General features: G+C 37.5%; 1 protein-coding gene across 6 annotated transcripts in view; it reads right to left on the bottom strand.

Moving 5' to 3' along the window:
• Nucleotides 1-25,697, bottom strand: part of CKAP5 (cytoskeleton associated protein 5) — a 55,402-nt gene that overhangs the window by 25,601 nt on the left and 4,104 nt on the right. For all 6 annotated transcript variants that reach the window (XM_033514878.1, XM_033514880.1, XM_033514881.1 and 3 more), the window contains exons 2-18: nt 19,643-19,734; nt 18,904-19,097; nt 17,635-17,841; nt 15,004-15,175; nt 13,895-14,027; nt 13,507-13,610; nt 13,026-13,139; nt 12,715-12,819; nt 10,074-10,163; nt 9,807-9,971; nt 8,899-9,027; nt 7,957-8,139; nt 6,919-7,032; nt 5,814-5,924; nt 4,085-4,177; nt 3,315-3,500; nt 200-294 (exon numbers count right to left, since the gene is read on the bottom strand). In XM_033514878.1, the coding sequence (XP_033370769.1) occupies nt 200-294; nt 3,315-3,500; nt 4,085-4,177; nt 5,814-5,924; nt 6,919-7,032; nt 7,957-8,139; nt 8,899-9,027; nt 9,807-9,971; nt 10,074-10,163; nt 12,715-12,819; nt 13,026-13,139; nt 13,507-13,610; nt 13,895-14,027; nt 15,004-15,175; nt 17,635-17,841; nt 18,904-19,097; nt 19,643-19,699 (2,252 nt within the window). In that variant the 5' untranslated portion in view covers nt 19,700-19,734. The remainder of the gene's footprint in view (nt 1-199; nt 295-3,314; nt 3,501-4,084; nt 4,178-5,813; nt 5,925-6,918; nt 7,033-7,956; nt 8,140-8,898; nt 9,028-9,806; nt 9,972-10,073; nt 10,164-12,714; nt 12,820-13,025; nt 13,140-13,506; nt 13,611-13,894; nt 14,028-15,003; nt 15,176-17,634; nt 17,842-18,903; nt 19,098-19,642; nt 19,735-25,697) is intronic.

The raw sequence follows: 25,697 nt of genomic DNA, 5'->3' as shown, positions 1-25,697 counted from the left end.
GATCAAGTGATGAGTAGCCAGTAGTGTAATCACATCCTATTGTACCAGTAATGTCAGATACTTTGTTATATACTTAAGAGCTAGAAGAACATGATTGGCATGAGAGTTTAAGGGACTAGAGCTCAGATGAACTGAATCTTAACTCCAGATTAGCAACATTTTCATTCAAGATTTTCTTAGCAATTTACTTAAGACTTACCCAGAAAAGCCAAACTCTTTAATTGCATTTGAAAGCCAGTTCAAAGTTTCTGACTGGTTTTTAGGATTCTTCTGAGAGAAAGCCATAGCCACAACCTAGAATAGAAGAGAGCTAAATGTAAACTTTCACTGGCAAACCAGGTGACAAAGCACTGTAATAAAAAAGTGAAGACACCTGCAAAAAACATAGGACAAGTGAACAGAAACAGCTGGGGTAACAGAAGAGGAAAAGGCAACTGTGTCACCGTAGCAGGATACAACTGGGACTGAAGTGAACCAGAAGCTCCTGAAGTACTTAAAAGGCAGCCAGAGACACCTTTATTATGGATTTGTACCTGCTTGGGCAGTATAAAGAAAGAAGCATAATTATTCATTATTACTGTGCCTTGGAAGATCATGAAAGAGATCCTCCTAGAAGCTGTGCTGAATCACATGGAGGACAGGGAGGTGGCTGAGACAGCCAGCACGGCTTCTCAACAAGGACAAGTCCTCCCTGACCAACCTCACAGCCTTTTATGATAGAGCAATTACATCAGTGCAGTTACAGGTACCACATATCTGGACTTCTGACAGGCTTTTGACAAGGTCCCCCACAACATTCTTCTCTCTGAATTGGAGAGATGTGGATTTCACATGTGGACTTTGTAGATCTAGTGGTTTTGATTTGCTAATTTTGTTTCCTGGCCAATGCACCAAATAAATGTGGTTTTAAAGCAGCAACTAAAAAATTACTAGAAAACTTACTTATTTCTTGCTGTGAGATATGGATTAGAACAAGAGCAAAACAGGCTTAAAACTTAAGAATAAAGAAGGTTTATTAACAAAACTACAATAATAAGAAAACCAGAATAAAACTTCCAGAAAACCCATTTTTCCCCCACTATTCAATTATTCTCTTGTTCACATGACAACAGAGACAAAAAACTTTGGTGTTTACAACAGTCTCAATTCTTGCTATAGTCTTTTCATCAGTCTTTGTAGAGAAACAGAAGTCTTCTGCTAATCTATGGAGTTTCTCACAAGACAACTATTTCTGTTATAGTGTTCTATTTCTCTGATGCCAGCTGCCTGGAAGAATCTGCCATCAGTTCTCTCCTCCCATTTCACATCACTCTGAGGTGTGTTATGGGTCAAATGAGTCTAGGGATGTCATTTTTAAGGATGAGTTATTCAAAGGCAAAAGTTCTCTTCATCTGTCTCTGTGAGCTTCCCTGGAAACAGAAGTTTTCTCTTTGCCTCTTAAGGGCCCCAAATCTTCAACTATTACTTCTCCTCCCTCGGTTCCAGCATCGCACTGTATCACAACTACTCCACCTTTTGCTCAAAATCTACACTTTGAACACTCCATTCCTCCCAATGCACTCTGTCATGAATTAAAGGAGTTGTTTTTTTTGTTCAAAACACTATTGTCCATAGCTTTAACAGAAAAATATTTCAGCTTATTAAAGCATCTCCTTATTCCCTCTTCCCCATCTAAAACTTTATTCTTTTTTTCACCATCTTTGATGGTTTTATGATGTCTTCTTCATGTTGATTATCTCTCTCTCTCTTTCCCTCTCTCTGGGAAAAAGGAGTAATCTGTAAGTCTCATCCAGGTAGTAAAAGAGTTAAAGTCTTGGAAAAGCCGCAGATGTTCATGGTGTCAGGTTTCAGTTCAGCAGCAGAAACTGCAAACTAAGTCAGAGGGGCCTGCTCCGTTTCTCCCCCCCCCCACCCTCTGTGGCCTTGTCCAAACTGGTGGTAGGGGAAAGAGGCCGAGACAGAGCCGTTACCTCCTCAGAAGCCAGAAATAAAAAGAGAGAGAGAAATTCCCGGTCTTGAGTCTTAAGGTAGGTATTCACAAGTTGATCTCACTTTTCAATAGTCAGAATTGCTGTCAGTTCTCAGACATGGCTAGTAATTGGTCAAGAGAAAAAAACTCCCATCAGCCTCTCGCAGCTTCAACTTCCCCCCAGCTCCCGAAGCTATCTTAAATGTAGAGTCACCCCAGGACAGTAGGTAAAGAATTGGAATGATCACATCCAGAGGGTAGTGGTCAGTGGCTCAGAGTCCTGATGGACATCAATGACAGGCAGCACCGTTCAGAGATCTGTATTAGGACCAGTGCCATTTAATGTCATAACTGCCAGACAAAAGGATTGAGTGCTTCCTGAGGGCAAGTGTGAGATGAAACAAGCTGAGTGGTGGAGTTAACAGCTCAAGGACAGGATACCATCCAGAGGGACCTGGACAAGCTTGAGAAGTGAGCCCATGGAAACCTTAAGAAGTTCAACAAGCCAAGGTGTTGCACCTGGGTCAGGGCAACTCCAGTATCAACACAGGCTGGGGTATGAATGGAGAGACAGTGTGTGCAAGAGAGTGCATCCAGCCCCTCCAAGGAGGTTAGACACGACCCAGCAACGTACACTCACAGCCCAGAAAGCCAACTGTGTCCTGGGCTGCACCAAAAGCAGTGTGGCCGGCAGGGTGAGGGAGGAGATTCTGCCTTTCTGCTCTGCTCTACCAGCAGACCCTACCCAGCAGCACTGCATCCAGTTCTGGGGCATTCAGCACACGAAGGACTTGGATCTGTTGGAATGAGGACAGAGCAGGGCCACCATGATTAAAAGGATGGAGCACCTCTCCAATGAGAAAAGACTGACAGAATAGGAAATTTTCATCCCAGAAAAGGCTCCAGGGTGATCTTCTTGTGGCCCTTCAGTACTTGAAGGAGACCTCCAAGAAAACTTGAAATGGGCATACAGTGGTTGGACAAAGAGGAATGTGTCTGAACTGAAAGAGTTGTGGCTGCCCCATCCCTGGAAATGTTCAAGGCCAGATTTGAGGGGCTTTGAGCAACCTGGTCCAGTAGAAGGTATCCCTACCTATGGTGTGAGGGGAGGACCTGGATGATTTTTAGGGTCCCTTCCAACTCAAACCATCCTAGGATTCTATTTTCAATTTTAGAAGAATATATATTTAACTTCTACTTCAGGAAGCATCTTGAGAGCAAACAAATCACTTTCATGCAACAGAGAAAAATCAAAGATTTGGGATTTAGTCCCCAGACTGAAAGGACACCCTACATATTATTTCTGATTATACTTACTGAATGAATACCTTTGCTACTCACTCACCTGCTCAGCAGTCCATGGCAACTGACATGCTTCTGCTATTGCTGTCATGGCCTCTTTTGCATTAGTTCCACATTTCACATCACCAACCTTGTCTACAAGACCATCCAGCACAACCTGTGCTGAAGTTTTGGAGAAATTTCCTTTCTGTGCAATCAATGCAACTATATGTAGTTTCATCTGCATCACCTGCAATGTCCAAAATAGGAAGGAAGTTAACTCATGTCTTTGTGTATTTTAGACTAATTTTTCTCATTCTATATATAGATACATATAAGAATTATATGGCTTCATGGGTAAACACTAACATGCACAAAATTTGTATTTATATATATACACACACATTTGAATATGCAAAAGTATTTATGCACACAGATATTTTGTACACATACATATGTAGGTGTTTGATGTGATTATACACAAAAACTGTACACACACAAATACATACTATTATATATATACACACAACCAACAATACTGGGCTGCAATTATCTACTTTTAGAACTTACATATACACACATGCTTATATATATATATATATATATATACACGCAGATGTATACATATACATCTAAAGACAATCTTTAGATAGATACCTTAGATGACATCTAAAGTCTCAACTCTCAACAGCAATAAAATCCAGTTTGAGAGTATATATTCTCATTGATTACAGATAGAACTGTGGCCACAGTGACATATGCACTTACAGACTTTTAGCTGGAGACTACATTAACAAAAATGGACTATTTAGATACAAAAGGATAATGTATTACCTGAAAATTTGTTTCCTTCCAACCAGGTTTCTTGGCCAGCATTCTTACAAGGGCTTGGCAAGGCATTTCACTTCTTTCCATAAGCTCAACAGCCTAAAGAATAAACATTAGGTTAGCCAGTGGGTCAAAAATCATACAAAACTCAAATTCTCAACTGTCCTCAAAGTATTTTCTTAATACTGAATTAAATTACAAAAATTCTCAGCATAATAATTTACCTGAAGAGTCACTTGTAACAAGGAGTTCGAGTTACTGAACCAACATTTAACCTACAGCATTCACATTACTCCTTTAATGTTTTTTAACAAATGTCCTTAACAATCATTATTGGCCATTCCAATCATAGAAATTTACCACTTAATTAAAAACAAACAAACAAAATCCCCCCAACCACTCACCTGTCCCTCAAAAAGCTGCTTTTGTTTTTAAGATGAATTCACAGAATAACTAGGTTGGAAGAGACCCTCAAGATCGAATCCAACCCATGCCATAACACCTCAACTAAACCTAGTGCCACATCCAGTCTATTTTTAAACACATCCATGGATGGCGACTCCACCACCTCCCCAGGCAGGCCATTCCAGTATTTCATCACTTTCCATGAAAAGCTTTTTCCGAATATCCAACCTATATTTCCCTTGGCAGAGCTTGAGTCTGTCCTCCCGTTCTGTCAGTTGCTTCCTGGAGAAAGAGATCAACTCCCACCTGACTACAGCCACCTTTCAGGGAGTTGTAGAGAGTGATAAGGTCACCTCCGAGTCTCTTTTTCTCCAGGCTAAACAACCCCAGATCCCTCAGCTGTTCCTCACAGGGTTTGTGTTCCAGCCTCGTTGCCCTCCTCTGGAGGCGCTCAAGTGTCTCAACATCCTTCCTAAACTGAACTATATTGTGCAGCTTTCATATTGGAACGCTGACTACACAGCAGAGATTAAGCCTGAATATGGTCTAAATTACTGGGGTTTAGCTGTTGTTAAGCTTATTCATTCAACTGAAATGGCAACATTTTAATAAAGCAGGCTTCTGCAGCAGCATTTCAACGAAGCCAGTCACCATGTTGTAAATGAAGTTAGTCACTTTTCCCATTAAAATATTAAAAGCTCAGTCATGACTGTACCGCTGTAATGGTATGAACTACTTGTACATCTAGTTTAAGCTTTTTTGAGTGTGAACTCTCAAAGGTCTTCTAATGGATACTATCTGAGGGACATTTGATTATTTTTTTTTTTTTTTTTTGTGACTACATGAAGCACTTTCCACTAGCTGTGAAGAATTCTAGTACCGTGTAAGTCTCTAAACAAAAATTTCAACTGGCAAATAATTGGTTATAATCAATTGCTGCCTAACACACGAACAGCAGGAACTTATTTGCAATAGATGTGGCCTAGTTGTTGCAAAAACTTTGGTTTAAGTCTAGTTATCTTTGAGACCAAGCTTTACAATGACTTGGAGTTTTAAAAAGATGTCTAAGTATCCTCAATCAAAATACAAGTATTTTTGAGAAAAGCACAACTATCTACATTAAGGTAAAATACTCCACTATTGTTATGGAATTTGAACCATATAAGCCATTTGGCTTTTGCAAGTACTGTTTAATCCATCTGATCTGAAGTGCTGACATACAACTACTACAAATAAGTATTTCAGGAGACTTACCAGGCCTAAAGAGTTAAGAAACTATTACTTGTTTCCTCTGTCCCTACTGCCTCTCTTATCAACTGTTCAAACATACCTTCTGAAACTCCTCCATGCAGGCAAGCCGCTCTTTCCAGTTACCACTGTCCAACTGCTGGATACAAGAAGCTGGAAGGACAGCAGCAGCTTTCTCTTCACATACTTCTATCTGCAGACAGATCAGACCAAGGTTAACACTCCACTATATCCCTTCAGAGGAAGGCAGAAACCTTAAAAACAGGTAATATACTGGACTGACCCTTGTACTGTGGTGCATTTACAAAACAGGAAAAGGATTCTGCTGTAGATTGGAAGAAATCGAAAATAAAAGTTATTTAGTGATAAAAACTTCATTTGTTTCACTGGTGTCTGCATCACCTCCAGGAACTGTATTCTCATTTTCTACTGTATAACTAGGAATATAAACTGCATGCACAATACAAATTATTCACCCTAAGCAATACTTCAAATATAACTATGATTTGAACTGACAGTCCAAAAAACTTGCAGATATATCTAGCAAAGCTTTAATAGGTTTTTCATTACTGTTTGACCAACAGATACCCGAGTTTACCTGGTTCTCTACCAAGAAAGTAGGTAGATGCTCAGCTAACATGCAGAATTCAGTAATTTTTTTGAAATGTAACTTTGTAGGAACAGAACAGATTTTTATTAATTATTTAATTATATATTAATTAATTCAGTGATCAATAATTTAATTAATCCAATTATTATATTTATTTTTAAATTAATTTATTGCTTAATTTCAGATTTCAATGTAAACTCCACAATAATGTATTCTCAGGCTTTTAATACCAGACTCCTTCAGCAAATCATGTGTCCTAAATTACAGATGAAGTATTACTATTTTTTTCATCTCTTCCTACTTCAGGGACAACAATATACCCTGTTATAAGGGTATAAGCATGATTTATTGCTTACTCTCTTATATGGCCTGGTGCCAGAAACAGCCTGAAGAACAGGTGTATTTACCAAAGACCCATTTCACAGATTCTAAATTTATATATACAGCTTTCCCTTCTCCTAACTAAAACAACCAACCTCCCTGAAAAACTCTGTAGTACCTGAAGAATTGATTAACCAAAGCTGCAATCCTTTGGTTATAGAGGGTCTTACATTTTAGAGAACAGAAGAATACTCACAGAGAGCTCCGATTCAAAGATTTCTTTGGTCTCAGGACCCTTCTTGCCTTTAGTTCCAGCACCTCCTGTGCCTGCAGATGTAGCTGGTTTCCCTTTCTTCGGTGGGACCCCAGCCTAGAAAATTAATTGACAAGTTAGCCAAGATCAAATATGTTTCTAGCTCAGATATCAAAAGAACTGCTGATTTTCCTATACTACACTTCTACATTCTAATGCCAAAAAAAATACGTATCTCTGATAGCATAACGACTGCACTGGAAGAGATAAGCTAGAGCTTATTCAATTAATATATTGCTTTCAGACTACAAAAGGTAGTTTTTACAAAAAAACACAGGACAATGAAAGATAAAAAAGGTAAGAATGATGTATTTGTCAAAGTTCAGGAAATAATGACTTAATCTATATGTTTTCCTGTGGATACTGGTTAGATACTAAACTTGTGACTGGTGTCTCTTTTCTCAGGTTATCTGAGTACCAATAGATTTCCAAAAATTTTATCCATTCTTCTGTTCACTTCCAGGTATCCCACCTGAAGAACTAAGTAGCATATTACAAAGACCGTCTACTGCAGTCAATATTTAAAATCCAAAAAATAATATTAAAGAAATAGAGGCTAATAGTTCAATTTTTTTCAAAATATACAAAACAACAAACTAAAAACAATGCTGAAAAAATACCCAATACTTAATTAGTAACCTTGCTAGTTACAAAAAGTGTTGACTTCACCCAAGTATTACTATATCACAATACATGAATGTTACAATATCTGAGGCTTCTCTGAATGCCTCCAGTCTTTTATCACTATTTCAAAATCAAAATCTGGGATTAAGACATAAGTGACAAGACTGTTTGTATAATTAAAACCCAAGATTTCATTACATTCCCAGAAGTCACAGATTCCTTTTGCTGTTGGCTCACCTGCTCCTGGGCAAAAGGACAGTGATAACTCAGTGGAGGCAGATGTTCAACAGGCCACCTTTGATCTGCACTAAGTAACTATTTGATACAGTCACAGACAACTGTCAGACTATCTCTTACCTTCATTGCAGATGTTTTTTTCAGTGGTCCTGGTCTGGTTGCTGCATCTTTTGTTTCTTTATCTCCTGCAGGCCCTGGAAGAGCAGCGGTCTTTCCAGTAATAGGCTTGCCTTCTTTTTTCTCAGCTGGTCCTCCTGGTTTTTTACCATAAACCAATTCTACCTTTTCAGCACACTCTTTAATCTGCCACACAGTGGGGGGAAAAAAAAAAAAAGGTGGGGGTGGAAAGAAGCTAGTTAGCTACCACAATTGGATGCAGTGTCCCTTTGCCAGCAGTGGCTCAAATTTGACTACTGTGAAAAAAATTTGAGGAGTATAAGTTGTTTACTTAACAAAATTTTGTTATCTGGTGTTCCTTAAATAGTAATGTTAACCAGTCAGTGGCATCAGCCATCACTGTATTGCCAAAATAATTCTCCTAGTTCAAAATGAATTGCATTTATATACAATAAAAACAGTGACATCCTACTGACACTCATAGATGCTCTAAGACTTAATCTGAGCACCTTAAATTATAAAATCCTCATTCAGTCAATATACCTGTCAGCTTACGCAAAAGCATAACAACTTCACTGTTGAGAAGTATGTCTTTAATACCAAATCCCATCTAGTAACAAAAACTTTGACCCTATGTTGTCTGAAAGAAACTTTTAGGTCACAACCAAAGTATTAAAAAAAAACAAAACTCCAAATATCACCAACTGAAACCACAACTAAATCTCACAACCCACTTCATAGATAATACAGCCAGATACTTTATGTCAGAGGGAAAAGATTTCCAGATTTCCTGTAACATCAGTAACATTTAAGTAAAAAATACATCTTCAAAGATCTACACTGAAATGAACTAGGCTAAAGCATCTTCTTTCACCTTCTCTAGCCTAAGATGCATCTTAAATGGATAAATTAAGCCTTTTTTATAACATGTATAACAATACTCACCCGATCAAGCTTGAGTTTGTCTACATCTGCTAAAAATGGATTCACAGCTTTCTCTCCAGCAACTTTCAAGGCAGTGCCTAATGCTTCAAATCCAGCATCTCTTACTTCAGGAGCAGAATCATTGATATGCTGCAGAGAAACACAACTTATGTCATGTGACTTGTGGCTCGTATCTAAACATCTTATATAAATCCCCTCTCCTTATTTAAAATCTAAATCTATTACAGAGTAATCCTTGACATTTCAGTGCAGAAAGAAAAAAGGCTGTTTTTCACTTCTGTTTTCCTATGTACTGATCAAGTCTACTTTTTCTCAGATACAGCCATTTTACCATCTTTTTTTTCCACAACAAAAGGTTGAATATTCATGCTTTAAACATCATGAAAGTTCATAAAGAGTTTCAAGTCCTGCAATCTTGTTCAAATCTCCATTTTTAAGCCAAGGATGTTGCCTATACCAAAAAAGGGCTATTTGCAGTAAGAAAAAAAGTACACATAATTATCATTTACACTGATAAATAATGCTCTAATGTCACTACCATGCATGAATTAATGATGGTTGCTCTTTTCTTCACAGTAAACAACATCATTCCAACAAAAACTTGCTAGAGATGTGTGCTAGAAGCAAGTGGCAGTGTCTCAGATAACAGTTGTAAATCAGTGTTAACCTTTTACAAACTTAGTGAGTACAGCTACAAAAAAGCTAAGATAAAGGAAACTAAATTGTTCCCCTGACTGAAATCACCTTCAAGTTTGATGTCAGCCAAAACTGACTCTGAGGACTACATAGCACACAAGAACCCTCTTGTCTCTGCACTACGTTTGGGTCTTTCTCCCCAAACAATCCAAGGTTTCATAACAACAGTGTTCAAGTCAATGCCAGAGAAGTATCAACTCCTTCTGCTTTACCTTGAGAAGTGCAGCACAGAAAGGTTTCAACAGGCTTTTTGGCAGAGTAGAAGGTGTGCAGTGACGAAAGCTTCTTGCAATGAAAAGGGATGTTTGCTGCTTAATTGTTGGGTTTTTATTGTCCATGACTGCCAAAATATCTTCACTTATGTTCTGCAATGTTGTCTATAGTATTGAATAAAAAAGTCATTATTCCAGTGAAGAGAAAAGCAAAGCAAAATTAAAGAACAATTCTCAGACAATGGGGAAATTTTCACGCTTACTTACTGTAAGAAAGATTGCATCAATGGCCTCCTGCAGTGCTTGCACTACCTGGGGCTTCTTCTCTTTGAATTTCTCCAGGATTGTTGGAACAACCTATGGAAAAAGGAACAAAGTTGTCAACCCCCTCTTCACTGATATAACTGGAAAGCTTGATAGTCTGCACCTGGGCAGAGAAGCCAGTAATTCAAACATCTCCGCTGTCCCCCTCCAGAAGTACACAACAGCACTCTAAACTAGTTTATTCTTGCTCTTCTCCAATATTAAACTCATTCTAGTCACTATTAACAAATAAAGATTTTTAAACAATTTTGTAACAAAAGGTAGACCTACAAGTTCACATAATTACAGATCATGGAATTATGCAGAATACAGAGCAATAGAATGGAAATGAATGATTTCATAACAAAAAGGGTGCCATACTCTTGTATTCTAAGAATTCAGGAAGGCATTTAACCTGTCCCCTCTCTCCCAGCTTTCTGACAGCACTAAACATGGATCATTAGTCCTCATCTGATCCACAGCTGACAAGATCATAGTTCTAAAGCTACTGGAATCCTCTCTGCAGCAATATTTTTCAGATCTATAACCCTGAAAAAGCACGTTTGACAGCAAATTATGCCATACTGGAATTTGACCAGTAGCAATTTCTACCTAGTCTAGGGCTCAGACAGCCACTGCTGAAAAAACAAGTAAATAAAATATTCAAGGGGAGAAAAAAGTAAAAATAACTACACTGCAGACACTCATGTGCCAGTAATATGAATAGGTACATTTTAGATTTTAGTATGGGGTCTGTAACAGTAATGACTTCTGTCACTGAACCAGAAACACACAGATCTTAAGTGTGGAAAGCAAGCTATTTTCAATATTTTCATAAACATAACACTTCATAGTTCGGAAGCAGTCAGATGCTTTATAGAAGTTATACACTCTTGCATAACAAAAAATAGATTTGCTTTCTACTCAGAAGCTATGGGATCTCAACCCCTGTGATGCACTGTGACCTAGGCTCACGTGGTATCCTTTTTTGGGCTTCAACCTCCGAATTCCCAGTTCACAGACTTCAGCACTAAAAAACCTTCAGATAATACAGGTGGCACCACAAAGACCATCATTCATGCTATTGCAGGTGCTAGACATCCTTACACCCTACAGAGAACAAAGTCATAAGGAAGAGATATTTTAAATCATGAAGCCTCTGTTTTAGAAAATGCTGACAGGTAAAATGAGCGTTTTTTTGTTTTTTTTTTTAACATGGAAATCAGAAGCCATAGCCCATGTGAGAGGGAAAGAAGAAAAATTAGTCCAGGGGTACAAATGCAGTCAGAGGTGAGGCTGGCACCCATACACTCAATTACAGTGAAGAGTGCGATTCTATGCATGATTTCACTACTCTTGCTAGAAACACAGATTGCAGACTAGCATTTCAGTCCTATATATAAGTAATAGAGTTTATGGTCATACAATTCTAGCAACAATTGTTTTTTAACACTTCTGTGCCCACTCTCAGGAGAAGTCTACATCTTCCTCACAAGTAAATAAACCCAGCTAACAAATCAAGTGAACTGGTAAAATGAGTACTGAGATTATACAATTCAGAGCTGCCATTACAGTATTGAAAAAGTCATCTTGTCAATGCCATTTGCTTGGCAACCACAGAGATACACCCTTATTTTAGAAGCCTGGCTTTTTCAACACTAACGCTGTAGCTATAAGGGTTAACCTTCAGAAATCAACTATGAAACAGATGTAAGAATGATTTTTATAACTACAGACAGCTTTCAGAATGAAAAGTCCAAACCATTGTTCAGAGTTCAGGAGACTTGAATGTTTCTGAAGCAGTGACACTCAGCAACTTTCCAATTCAGATACAACACTACTGGCAGCCAGGCACATCAGTTCTCTAAGCCCATTACTCTTGCTTATCACACAGATAATTTGATTGAGCAGCTTAAAGAACACAGTGACACAGGCTTGAGAAATGAGTGAGAACTGAAACTTATTAAAAGCTCTCTTTGTTTCCACATACTGGTTAAGCTTCCCTGTATTCCCTGATATTAGCTATTGATAAGAGATGATCAGCAAAGGAGAGAACAAACAGCACTAAACTGGAGCACCAGAACATTTTGGTACCAAAAATCTCAGAACTTTTTACTATTTAAAGCAGACAAAAACCCCCACAAAACCCAGGCAACAAGGAAACAGAACACCCACCACCTACCATCCCCCAACATTCAAAACAGCAAACCAACATAAAACATACACCCTGGAGGTGCTAAGTAGAACTCCAATTTAGAAGCTGTTTTTTCCACTGTGGCCTACAAATGCATTCCTGTCTGGGTATCTCTAGGATGAGGTAATGAAAATGAAGTTCATTTAATGGCAGAACAATTCAATTTTCTAAGTAGAGAAGACTTACATTGCAACTGGAAGTTTCATGCTAAATATGAATGAAGAAGGTTCTTTTGAACTTAAGCTACAAATATCTAGGCAAGTATTTCAATGCTTACTCTTTTAAGGGGTTGGTACACATTCCTAACTGTACAAAGAATACCTTTGATAAATATGAAGGCTTGACAGGGGAAAGGGAAAAAAGGTGTCCAGCATGAATAAAATCAGGAAAAAAGCACATACTCTTACTTACATGCCCTGCATACTGTCCAAATTTCTTTCGGAGGCCTGTAGCTAGTCCAGCAAGGCATTTGGCAGCCAAAGCAACTAACATAACATTTGTATCCTTTCCAACAACCTGAAGAGAAAAATCTAAGTTTCAGAGGCATGGAAGAATTTCTTACAATAATCAGTGGACCACAGATTGGGTTATTTCCACAACTGTTCCAGCTAGTAATTTTCTACTCATGATTATTATATTAACTGTAACTTTTAAATTATCATACCAGTAAATTACAAAAAAAAAAATTAAATTATATGTGCACTCAGAGTTTTATTTACTACCTTTTTGAGAGCTTTCACCAAGTCTGCATAGTCTCCTGATTCCAGCTTGGGATTTTTGACAAGCAGTTCAACAGCCTCTAAAGCTTCTTTCCTTTCTTGCCACTTTTTTGCTTCCTGCAGAGCAAATAATTTACATTAATTTATAAATACAAACACTTCCAAAGAAGCATACAAAAGAAGAACACTTCTAGAGAAGTGTTAAAAACCTTTATTCCATCCAGAGAAAACCAGGGTCTCTCTACAGATCAACATCAGTAATTGCAATGAAATATGAAATACAGTCCTTTCCCAAGACATACCTCAGGCCCCTTAAAATTACAGCTTTTTTGCTGCTAAATCAAACTTAAAAAACTTATGATATGTTATTAACACTAGTTTGTTATTATCTATGCAGCACTAAAGCATACATTGCAGAATTGCCCATAAGTCTTAAGACTCATCAGCCAAAGAATTAACAGGTAGTATTTAAGTTTTGGCTTACTATTTTCTCATAGAAGTCTTTGGGAAGCTTGGAGAGAATTTCTACAGCTTCAAGCAACTCATATGCATCTACTTGTGGTACCACTTCTTCCTCATCATCATCTCCTGCAACCAGTAGAAAGAAATATATAAGCATAGTGACACAAAATCTTGACCAGAGCACCACCTAAGACTCATTGTTTACAAAGTGCTATCAGCAGCTGTGATTTTGCTATTTCAAAAGACAGATACTCTCTAATATAGTTTCTGCCTCAGACACATTTTCTTCTTGTATAGTACACTCCACGTTTTGCACCATCTTGATTAGAAGCTCCTTTACAATTTAATGCATCCCTTCACACACTGTATACAATATACTTGAAATAGAGTTCAGAGATTAAATAGCTTACCTCCATCTGCATCTCCTCCAAGTCCCTGCTGCTGCTCAAATTTTGCTTTCAGCTCCTGTTGGGAACGCAGGAACCTGGTCTGCTTAGGAGCAGCTGATGACACTTTGATCCATTCTTCTTCCAGTTCTTTTAGCTGTCAAAAAGGGAAAAGAATCATTGTATCAGAGACATTATGGACATACTCCAAGACAAGCAAGCCATTACAATTTTCCATTTCTAAGCCAAGATAGCACTACCTTTCACTACTATCTTTTTTCTGACAATAAAGGAATGACTTCACATTCACTGCTCAGAAGTCTTTGACTAAGTATATCCACAGAAGAGAATGTTATTGCAAAGCAATTACATAAGAACAAATAGAAAAACAGTCAGAATGGTGTGACCCCTCTGTAGACACTTCGAAATAAAAACGGCTGAGCATGAAGGAAGCTTCCCTTGTCTGTAGACACTTCGAAATAAAAACGGCTGAGCATGAAGGAAGCTTCCCTTTACAGTCATGCTATTATTGCGCACTAAAACTAAGATGAAACAAACATGCTAAGCTACAGTTGATGAAACAGTTAGGGTTTTTTTTAACCACGCCCTTTTAAAGCAAGCTACTGCTTTCCACCTGAAAATAATTAACTCAAGTGGGTAGGAGGAAAGGATGCATAATTTATGGAGTTTTAAAATGATGAAACATTCTATCTATCATAATGCAATGCCACTTCCTGAAGGGAAGCAGTCACATCCTGAGCATCATCAGAATAAGTATGAAGGGATGCACAAAGGAAAAAACTTCATGAAAAAAGAAAACTGAAGAAGAAAATTATTGACTTGAACACTCTCAGTGCAAGGGTCTTCTGTAAGGGCAATCATTCTGCTACATTCTACTGCCCAATTGCCATCCTCAGTTTCAATATGAGGCTTCACCCCACAACTTCATGTATGTTCAGAGCAATCAAACATTGTTATGATTTCCTTACAAATAACTAGGAGTGATCAATGTTTCAGGTAAAGTTAAATGGAGCTAAAAAAATATTCCAGTTTTGGCTTTAAGAATGCCCAACATCACAGAATCAGGGAGGATGAGCATTAAATGTTTGGATACAGAAATACTTCCTGCCTACCTGAACAGAATTTATGTTCTGCAATGGAGGTCTCAAAGCATCCCTTATCCAACGGTAGATCTCCACAGCAAGGAGCTTGGCTTCGTCTCGAACAGCCTTTTCCCGAGATTCAAAAAGTTTTGGCAATACTTTGATGATTGGCTTCAGTGAGATTATCTTTGAACCAAATTCACTGGAAGTTAAACACACAGAATAGCATCAGTGCCCATGAACAGGGAGTGATCCACAAATAACAATTCATTTTAAAAAAACAGTCTATGAAAGTCTTCCGAGTGCACATTTAGCGACTTTGTCAGTTACTCAAACCATTATGCTAGATATTATTTTGAGATGCTACTGTAAAATTTAAAGAATATATGCCCTATCAAAATTAGCCTCCACACCCACCTTGGAATTACAAAATCAGGCCTCTCAAATTACTTCAAAGCATTTAATCCAATCCAGTGCTTAAATCGTCTCCCTTGCCAAGGGGGGAAAAAAAGATGAGAGAAGAAAGAAGTTGTCCTTTGACCAAAATTTGTATGACCTACTTTTTTTTTTTTTTTTTTTTTAAAAATCAGAATAGAATCTCCTTTGTATATCCTTGGAAGCAAACTGCAGTAAAAGCATTAGTCACTTTTCCACTTGTTGGACCAGATAATTAAAGTGAGCTTGGGTCATCTTCACAGAAAACATATGTGCTGAAATATGTGCCACTGAAGGAACACATAAAACAAGTTTCCCCAGCCAGTCACCCTTCCTTGACAGAAGACTCTACATGTTGTTGCACTTAATACACAAAACTTCCTATTTCAATCAGTGACTAATGAGAACACAAGAACTTGCTTTTCAAACTCAAAGTTAAATGCTGTAGTTACTACGGTATCATATATAAAGCACCTCTAAAGCAGTATTTTTTTTTATTCAGAAACAATTCTTAATTCTGCATTACGCTTTCTACCAATCATAAATTTTCTTTTGGTTCCCTCCAATTCAAGTTCCACATAAAAAAAGCTAGCAAAAAAGGCTGCTCAAGAACTAAAATCTACATGTCTCACTTTCTAGAAATTCTAGTGCACATCATTTTATTTCTACATCAACTTCAAAAAATACTAAGTATAAAAACGTTCAAAAGAGGTCTTGGAAGTAGCAAGATTTAAATATGTTAACAAATGAGTTGCCCAAGAATTCAATTTTCCATCATGACTCAAAAAGAGAGCATATTGTGAGAAATGCCTGTGCAAACTTATTTGTATCTAATTCATATAATCTAATTTATATAATAAGCAAAAACAGAAATCTTAGCATAAGATAGAAAATACCAGAAATTAAACTAGTTATGCATTCAAGCTATCTATCTATCTAGGTACAACACAGATAAATTTTTTTTATCTGTGCAGAAAGCCTACCAAAGCAGAAGAAAAATTTAAGTAGCAACAGAGATCAGAATCAGAAGATGGAGTTTAAGCCAAGAGGACTGCACAAGAGTATTTGATTCTAACATCACAAAGATAATAAAATTCTGCATGTAAGGAAAATAATCTATGTGGCACATTTTACAGAAGTTTTTAGTTGAAAGATATTGAGAAAGGTTATGGAGGTTTCTAATTACACTGCACTCTTAAAATGACATTTAACCAGATAAGCAATTTAAAGTAGCTGAAATATATTTTTAAATATAAGACAGTAGTTTCACTTAGAAGAAGCATAGGTAATATGTTAAGTCCAAAGCTTTATACTGACATGACTGAAGCCTGAAACAATCAGTTTAACAAGGATCATCTCTATGTAAGTATCAGAAACTTTGCAATGATATATAAACAAGGCACTCTCCAGATACATTATATAGTTTTCACATAAGCTGTTTTACTCAGAAAGAAATGTTCTGTCCATTAATTCCAAAATTTTCTCTTTCCTTTTAAAAAGCCCCTAATGGTCAGTAAATTATATATACACTAAGTATAATAACTTCATAAAGCCCCAGTATTTTTCACTCAAAGGCAGCAAACAAACTTGATGTACAACCAAAAAATAATCTAATACTTGAATGAAGCCTACTACATGATCTTAAACTGGATTTGATTTTTAGGGAGCACTAGCAGCTCTCCAATAAAGAAATTATTATATGGACAATAGAAGCTTACTGTGCAATAGGCTTGTTTTTTTCTTTCTTCCAAAAACACACACTGTGTACCCAATCAAAAATGCTCACATCAGTGAGGAAAACAGTGGTTTAAAAACAAAACAAAACAAAACAAAACAACAATAAAAAACAAACCCAAACTACATTTTAGTTTTTAAATTAGTGAGTTTATTACAGATATTCAGAAGAGAAGCTACACAGTCTGGAACAACACACACTAATATTGCCCTTCTCTCAGAGGCTGGAGAAATGGAAGTTTGCTAAACAGTTACCATGAATGCAAGAGATCCAGGTGAGGCTTACACAACACAGACAACCCTTGCATCTAACTAATCTCATGGTGTTGTCAACTGTTGCTGTAAAAAAATACCAGATCGGGAAAGATGTGTTGTAGTCAACAATAGCAAGGGCCTACTGAAGACTTAAGCAATAAAATTAGGCTCCACATATTGCTGGGGTGAGGAAAAAGCAAAGAAAACCACAAAAAACACTATGAACTAAAAGCTTACCTTAGTGCTTTCCTCAGTGTCTCAATACATGCTACTATGATTTTGGGGTTTTTGTTGTCCAGACCCTTTAATAATTCTTCTTGTACTGCCTCTCCTTTCTCAATTTCTATATACATTAGACATATATCTTCACCCAACTCTTTTGCTCTGGCCTTTGGCTGATTGAACACTTTATTTACAACTCCAGATGCTACTTCTCCTGTTGTCCTGAAAGATGAGAGAGTATTACTTTTGAAACATTTATGTGAATTAAGTGTTCTACATCATTATCCACAGGAAAAAACATACAAGAACCAAATCCATATTAAAACCCAACAAGCCTTCACATAAAAGGGTCTACATCCTAAGATAACCTTAAAGGAAATAAACTTTCTTAAGGGATAACTTTGTCATCTAGTTTTATAAAAGAACACATACCATAGTTAATATGATTCTAATACCAGAGTATACCAGTGAATAGCAGACAATCTCAAGAGTGTATTAACATTCTCTAGTTGAGGTTCACAAATGCCATGCCAAGAAATTATGTATGTTTCAATATGTTAACTGTATCAGTACATAACCCCAGCACAGTGCTTCACATATACTTCTGAACTTCAGATAAACTAAGTCATTGACACCATTTTTAGATCAAGGAGTGTACAAGGCTGTTAGATTTTCAAACAAAGCTTTGGGTTTGTTTATTTAAGTAAGACCTTTATTCATTTCATCAGGTCACAAAGTCAGCAGACCAAAGCACTAACCTGGCCTGTTATGTGCTTTCATTTCACCCTCAGGAGTATGGCCTATTTCATTGGCTAGCCAACAAAGAAGTACTAAAACACATCCAATAAAGAAATTGGCAGGTATGAAGATTCATCGTTATGCTGGATGCAATGTCTCATAACTATATTTTATTTCATGTATGAATTAAACAATCCCTGAAAAAAAGGCTCCCTTCTGTACTGATAAGACTATTTCCATCAAGCAAGAACAGAGATTCCAGTTCACAGCACTTAGACCACCACATTAGTGATTTACTATTTTAGCCATTTTAGAAATTTTTACTAGTGCCTTCAATAGTTTTTTTAGAATACTGCAAGCAATTTGTGATAAATACTACTTGCAACTTGTGGCACATGGAGGCCATCCATAAGGAAAGCCTGCCATTTAGCAAGATCTCTGGATTAGAAAGCAAGAAACTGCACAATTTACGTGCAGTTGCAGCCTTTCTCAGATAGGCACATAAAACTGTCCTAAGCCTAAGAGTAGCAAGAAAAGGCTACTTACTTCCCAGCTACATGAGCATTTTCAACATAAGCAAGCGCTGCTTCCAGTCCTTTCAGCTGAGCCACTGCATTGGAATCGGTCACAAACTTCTTTATCAATCCAAGATACTTGGACCATTCAGGACTCTTTTCATCATCTATCTTCTGGAAGAGCTTAAGGGCTTCTTCATAACCGTTTAATCTGGCTTTCCATAGCTGGAAGCAGAAATTGGAGATTTAAATGTTGTGCTACTACAACCTTAACTCACCAATCTCACAAAGCTCTTCCATCATATCTGAAAGTACGCTCAACAAGCTGGCACCTGCAGATTTCTCTTCAATGTCTATATGAATAACATGCATCAGGACAAAATACTTGTCAAAATACTTGTTTTTCTCCTGCCAAGAATGATTTGGACAGAGAGATGCCAGTCTTCCCCCTGCTCTTCATAAGTTCTAGCAACCACCAATGAGGAGGTGGGAGCCCAGCAATAGTTTCAGCTACAGATGACTAATTTCTCCACGTGAATGACTGTACTCATCTTTCAGTGCACAAGCTTACGCCATATAACACTACTAAAATCTGCTTAATAGAGGTTATCCAGACTCTAGGCTGGACAGAGCTGATGCACTTTCAGATCTGTTAGTACTCACACCATGCAGCTGTCAAGATTACCCAATTACAGTGTATTTAGATACAGAAGCACTACAGAATCACCATGAGCAGAGATATACAGCAAGCCAAATTCAAGATTGCCTACCTTATGTTCACATTTTTGATCAATAGGCAGTTTCATCCACTCACTGTCGTCCCCCATTGTAAATCAGGCTCTCTCTGTAACTACAGTAATTTCTGTGGAGATAAGGACAAGTTAGAAAACAAAAAAAATACATATTGGGTGTATACTTACTTATACCTAAAAATACAAAAACATAAAACAAAAAAACCCAAATAAATAAAACCCCACCAAACCCAAAACTAACCAAAAAACCCCACAGAAACAAACCAAAACTAACCAACTAACCCTCAACCCTCCTCTCAAAAACACCCCAGTTTGGTAGCAAATCTCACTGCTAATATGCAATCCAAGGTTGTAATTATATTTAGATGTACACTTTACAGAGCAGACCACTGTTTTTTAGCTCTAGAAAGTTACCAGTAGTCATTAAAGATTAGAGAGCAGTGCAATTTGTAGTATTTCTGACACCACAAGTCTCCATCAGTGAAACTTTTAGTAAGCTGAAAAGGCTTACTGAAAGGTGGAATATAACCTCACCTAAGTTTGAGGAAGAATGCATTACAGCTAAGGCAGTAAACCAAAATGAGTTCCCATCATCGCTTACTGAGATGTGCTTTTAGCAACAGGTGCCGTGAATCAGTGTCAAAAAATAATCTGATACAAGTGTAAGCACAGTTATTTTAATAACTTTACAAACAGCACAACTGAAACGAAGCTACTGAGAAGAACAAAACCCTTTTTTGCCCTAATTCTAATGTAGCCAGCGTCAGCAACTGTCAACAAGAGATCAATTTCTTGCCAAGAATAGGGCTCAAATCCTTAGTCATCCAAGTTTTAGTGGTTTCTCCCTTCTCCCTTTCCTTTAGATTAAAACAACACCACCACCACTGACTATTAGGGTATGACAGATGAGATCTCAGGCTCAATGCTCATCCCCTACTTGTTTTACAACTAACCTGACTGCTCAGAAAATAATGAGAGAACATGTCTCCTGCAGAGAGATCAGCAAAATGAAAATAGCAGCAGCAGTAGAAAGGGCTCCCAGTGTTATTTATAAGCACAAAATCAAACCAGAGAGGGAGTAACACATTACAACACACCAGTCTGAATTCACAGACCAAGCCAAAAACTCTATAACCCGGCCATACACAACAATTTATCACTACACAAGTACACAACACTAGCAGAATGCTCCTAACAGAAATTCAGCCTATGCCAGCAAAGCTGTATACTTTAGCCTACAAAATATTTCACCTAATACACAGAGGTTCTCTGTAGAAAACTAATCCCTTGAATTAGGGGTGTATTTTCACTCATATAAATTAATATAAGTAAGCTCTTCAAAACCTTCTGTCAGCCACACATACAGCTAACTCAACAGCAAAATTAGGCTAGCAACAGCATACAGTAAAAACAATCTTTTTTATTCCTTCCTGGTTTAGTTAGAAGATACTGAAGTAACAACCCAACCTCACAATAATTAAAAAAGAAAAGCCATAAGAAAAACAAAGAACTCCAAAACTCCTACCTGTAACCAACAGACACAGCCCCACAGCAAATTACACTGAGCTTGCCTTAAATATTTAGAAGTTCCTATGGATGTTAATACTGTTCTCACTATAATTGCATAAACTATTAATTTGCCCAATGTTAGAAGACAAGTTGACTACATACATAAACAAGTGTATCCAAGTGTTATTATGGTTTGTCCTTCTCATTTCCCATCAAAACAAACAACAATATGGCTATTTTTTCTTGATATCACAAAGTAGTAGCAAGTGTGCCTCTAAAGAAAAAAAAAATATTTTTGGGGAGGGCCAAAGAACTGTAAACCACTGAGAATGAAAGGATCTGCTCATTATGTAAGAAGCAAAGTACTCAGAAGTGAGGTTACCTAAAACCCATGCCACTGAACTGTTAATTCTGTTTCACTATCTTTTTTAATGTTCAACACACTAAAAAACATTCCCCCCCCACCAAGTCACGGCATTCCTCCATATCAGGAATTGCCAAAAAGGGTACTCCAAATTAAAATTTACAATGAGAACAGAACTCAAAGGCCATACCAATCCCAAACAAACATACAAGGTCAAAAGGGCAAGTGAGTTTCTCCATCCAAACTCCATCAACCTTTTGCAAGGGATATGCTTCATCTGTTTAAACTCATGTTTATGTTTTCTCTGCCCCAACCTCTCATTTGTTCTCTTACCTGTCCTTCAGACTACTGAGAGAGTTCAAAATAAAATAGAAACCAACAGACTCCTGATTCAAACTCAATGCACTTTATCTTTTAAAAAAACTTATCAAACAAAAAAACCTAAACCCACCAAAAAACCAACATGCACACTGAAATAACACAAAAAGCACCACCCCACACCCAAAAGCAAGATGCTTATGGCAAATACAGAAGGGGGGGTAAAACATATCTATCTCTATGTAGGTGATTACTTCTGTTCAAAAGCAAGAAATGAGACTGAATTTACATTAAAAGCCTTCCAAACAGCCCACCTAGCAATGGATGCAGGCATGCCCTATAGTGAACACCGTTTCCAGCAGTAAAATTCCCCATCCATCAAGTTAGTTCTGCAGCCAAATGCCATCAGCAAAGACAGCTTTGCCAGTATAAACTCAGCTTGCATTAAAAATATCTTCATTTCAATGCACAAATATAGAAATAATGGAGTACTTCCTCAGTGTGGATGCAGACAACATAAATAGATGCGGAGGTCTCTTCCCAAAGTCACACACCTTTGCGAAGAACAAGCAGAGTAAACTTTATAGAAAATTAGGTAGCTCTGATTCTTAATCAGAAACTTGGAACTAATTCAAGCTATTGCCTCTTTATACTTTTTTGTTGAAGAACATATAAAGGAACCAATACAAGGACAAAAGTTATTCTGAACAAAAAAAAAAAAAAAGGGAAGAAAGCATGAACATACCTGCCAGCAACAGAAACACCAGGATAAAATTTTGGCACCTGTACTAGACATCTATGCTCTGTTTCTTTACAAAACTGACAAAAGCATGAACTTCCTGATTCAACAATAAAAAGAAACATTTATTTCTTTCCAGAGATCTGTTCTGCCAAGGAAAGAAGTCTTTAATGTAGGACAGTCCTCAATCAAGTACTACAAACCTCAATACAGTTCAAACCCCAAAGTCGATAGCAACTCTGTTAAAAAGGCTTGTCCATTACCAGACTGATACTGATTTACAATTACTTTTATCCTCACACATATACAACAGTTCACTGCCACGAAGTACAACCTCTGCTTGTACACTAGTGATACACTACAGAATCTAGAATTTCCTTTCCCACATCACAATGTACTTGGGGGGATCACATATGATAAGACATAGAGAAGGGAGTTGAACAACCATCAAACAATGTTTCAACTATTATTTTCAGCCTGGTCAACCCAGTTCCCCCACTATTTTTAGTCATTAACATCTACAATCAATATTTCAATTACAAAATGGGTTAAGTTGCACTGAATCTAGCATCTAAAAATAGTGATAAAATTATACTCCCCCCAGTAATTTACAAATCCCTTTAGAACAGATAATTTCTCAAAGTATTTCACAGTCACAGAGGGAAAGCTCCATCTTGAACATCCAGTCTTTCTAGCTTCATCCCTGCTCGTGTCTGTCCTAGTGCCAAGATTTTGTACTGTCTGCATCTTACATTTAGCAGAATAAAAGACTGTTGTTTCTCTTTTCAATTAAGTCACTGGGTTCTGTGTGATCATAGAGTACCCCACATTTGACAAAAAGGTTTTTCTTAAAAGCTGCTTTGCAAAGACATGTAAACTTCAAGTCATTACTTCTCAACATCCAAATAGCAAGTGGCCTCATTGTATGATAACACAGCTAAATTCTGTTATTACTAGTGAATTTGCAGCAATGAAGTGTTTGACCTACTTAGATTTTTTTTGTTGCCACAACTTGGAACAAACAGAATTAAGTCTTTCAGTGACAACATTCATGGTAAAATCCAGAAAACAAGACCTCTGAAACAACTGAACTGCCAAATTAAGTTTTGTGTGAGACATTTGTCATAAAAGTGGTCAATGCAACATTTCCAAAAGCAAGCCACCCGAGAAATCTATAGTGGAGATGAATAACAAATCTTTCCTGACAGTTCTTGGCAGGGCAAGTTTATATTACAGAACAGTGAGAAAATGAAGACCATCAAGAAAAGAACAGGATCTTTTGAAGGGAGATCACGCAAAACGCAGCAAGAGTAGAAAGCGCTTACAAGGCAGCACAAAAGCAAGAATTTCAAACGTAAAAGTGAGAGTTCCCAAATTAATATACGCAAGTTTGGGATATAAATGTATCAACACATTAAAAGATTGTGAGAAAGTATCGAAACATCAAAGTTTGGATTCACCATGCACAACGCTGGAACAGCTCCTACTCAACTTCGAAATAAATGCTTTTCCTGCCATAATTTGGAGAGATGAACTGCATTAACATCGTAGCTTATAGTATAGGGTACTCCTAAGGAAAAGTCTTTACATCATTAACATTCTAAAATGTGATTTCTTTTGAAGCATACATTGATCACCTATCACTATATTTTATTGTGAAGTGTCAGCTTCCAGACCATCTTCTATAGAAGATGTACAATGGCAAGCTAGGAAGCCATTTTATGCTAAACAAAACCAGTGGTTTACTGATACTGATTGTCTACTTCTCCCTACTCACTTTCACCTATTGAATATTACTGTTGCACAAGAATATCATCAAGTATTTTCATAATTTGAAAGATTCTCAAAAACGTTATTCAAGAATAAGTTCTGAGAAATCAAGACTGGTATTTTTAAAGGAAAAAATCTGTTTGAAATATTCCTATACAGCAGGCCACAAATTTGGAGTGTACATAGTTGGATGACATATTTCAGATAAAACTATACTTCTTGGCAGACAGATCTCTGTTAGTGCAGCCACCGTTTTCCCAGCACAAAGAATTGTCTGTTTGTTTGTTTGATGGCAGTTTTGGGTCACATTTGCTCTTTGGCTCTGAAATGATTAAGTTTCACTTTCTTAGAAGTTTAGCCCAAAACAGTTGGGTTTTTTTGCATTTTCCAGCCAAACCTTCCCCTACAATATAAAGTAGATCAGAAAAAAAGTTGAAGGCTGAAGCAATCACAAGACAGTAGGCAATTAAAAAATTATAGAATTTTAAAGGCTAGCATTTTCAATTGGTAGATGAATTATAGGTTGCAAAATACACAGACACTCAATGAAAAAATGGAAAAACCTCAGAATAACAAAAAGGAGAAATGTATGCTAAATGGAAGCTACTGCTTCAGCAGCAATGCAATGGCATTCAAGAACAAGCAGCATTAAATTCTCTCCTGCCCACTCTAACTTGTATGTCCTAACTCACCTCAGTGAAAATTTTAATAGCACAAATGACAAGTTATAGGTAAGATATACAAATACTTAATTTCTCTGGAAAAATACATTTTAATACATATATATGTATAATACACAATACTCTGAAAGTAACCAGGGCCATTCTTCTCCATTCATCTGAAAGTGAAAGAATGCAAAATAAACGGACCTTCTGTTACAGCTAAGGAGAGAAGCAATTTGTAACTGCATGGGTAAGCCTGGAGTGAAGCCAGAAGCTGAGAAGGGCAAAAGGGAAAAAGGGCAACACTCGGGCAAGCGTACAGGCATGCACTGACATAATTCTAAGAGTGGACAGTAGGGAGTGAAAGATGTCAGTGGGACTGTGCTTTTAAGATGCAAAGGCCCCCCATCCCTCAAGAGGTTTTACAAAGCTCAGGCATGAAAAGGTTCATGTGATGTTCTTTAAAAGGACGGCCTGAACTGCTGATGAAGGAAAGCTCCCGCGGAGACATCACTAGCTCCCTCCTTCTCCAAGGGAAGCTCCCTCTGGCACGGCTTCCCTCCTCAACTAGCAGCGCCCCCGCCATCCCCAGCACCTTCCAGAAGAGCACTCCCTCCACTTCTGCCCGCAGCCCCAGATGCGTCCCCGTAGCCCGGAGACGTTTCCTGATCCGCGGGTGTCTGGCCGCAGGCCGCGGCCGGGCACGGCGAG

This window comes from Parus major, chromosome 5 (genome assembly GCF_001522545.3).
Source record: "Parus major isolate Abel chromosome 5, Parus_major1.1, whole genome shotgun sequence".
NCBI lineage: Eukaryota > Metazoa > Chordata > Aves > Passeriformes > Paridae > Parus > Parus major.
This window is presented reverse-complemented; position numbering and strand designations above follow the sequence as displayed.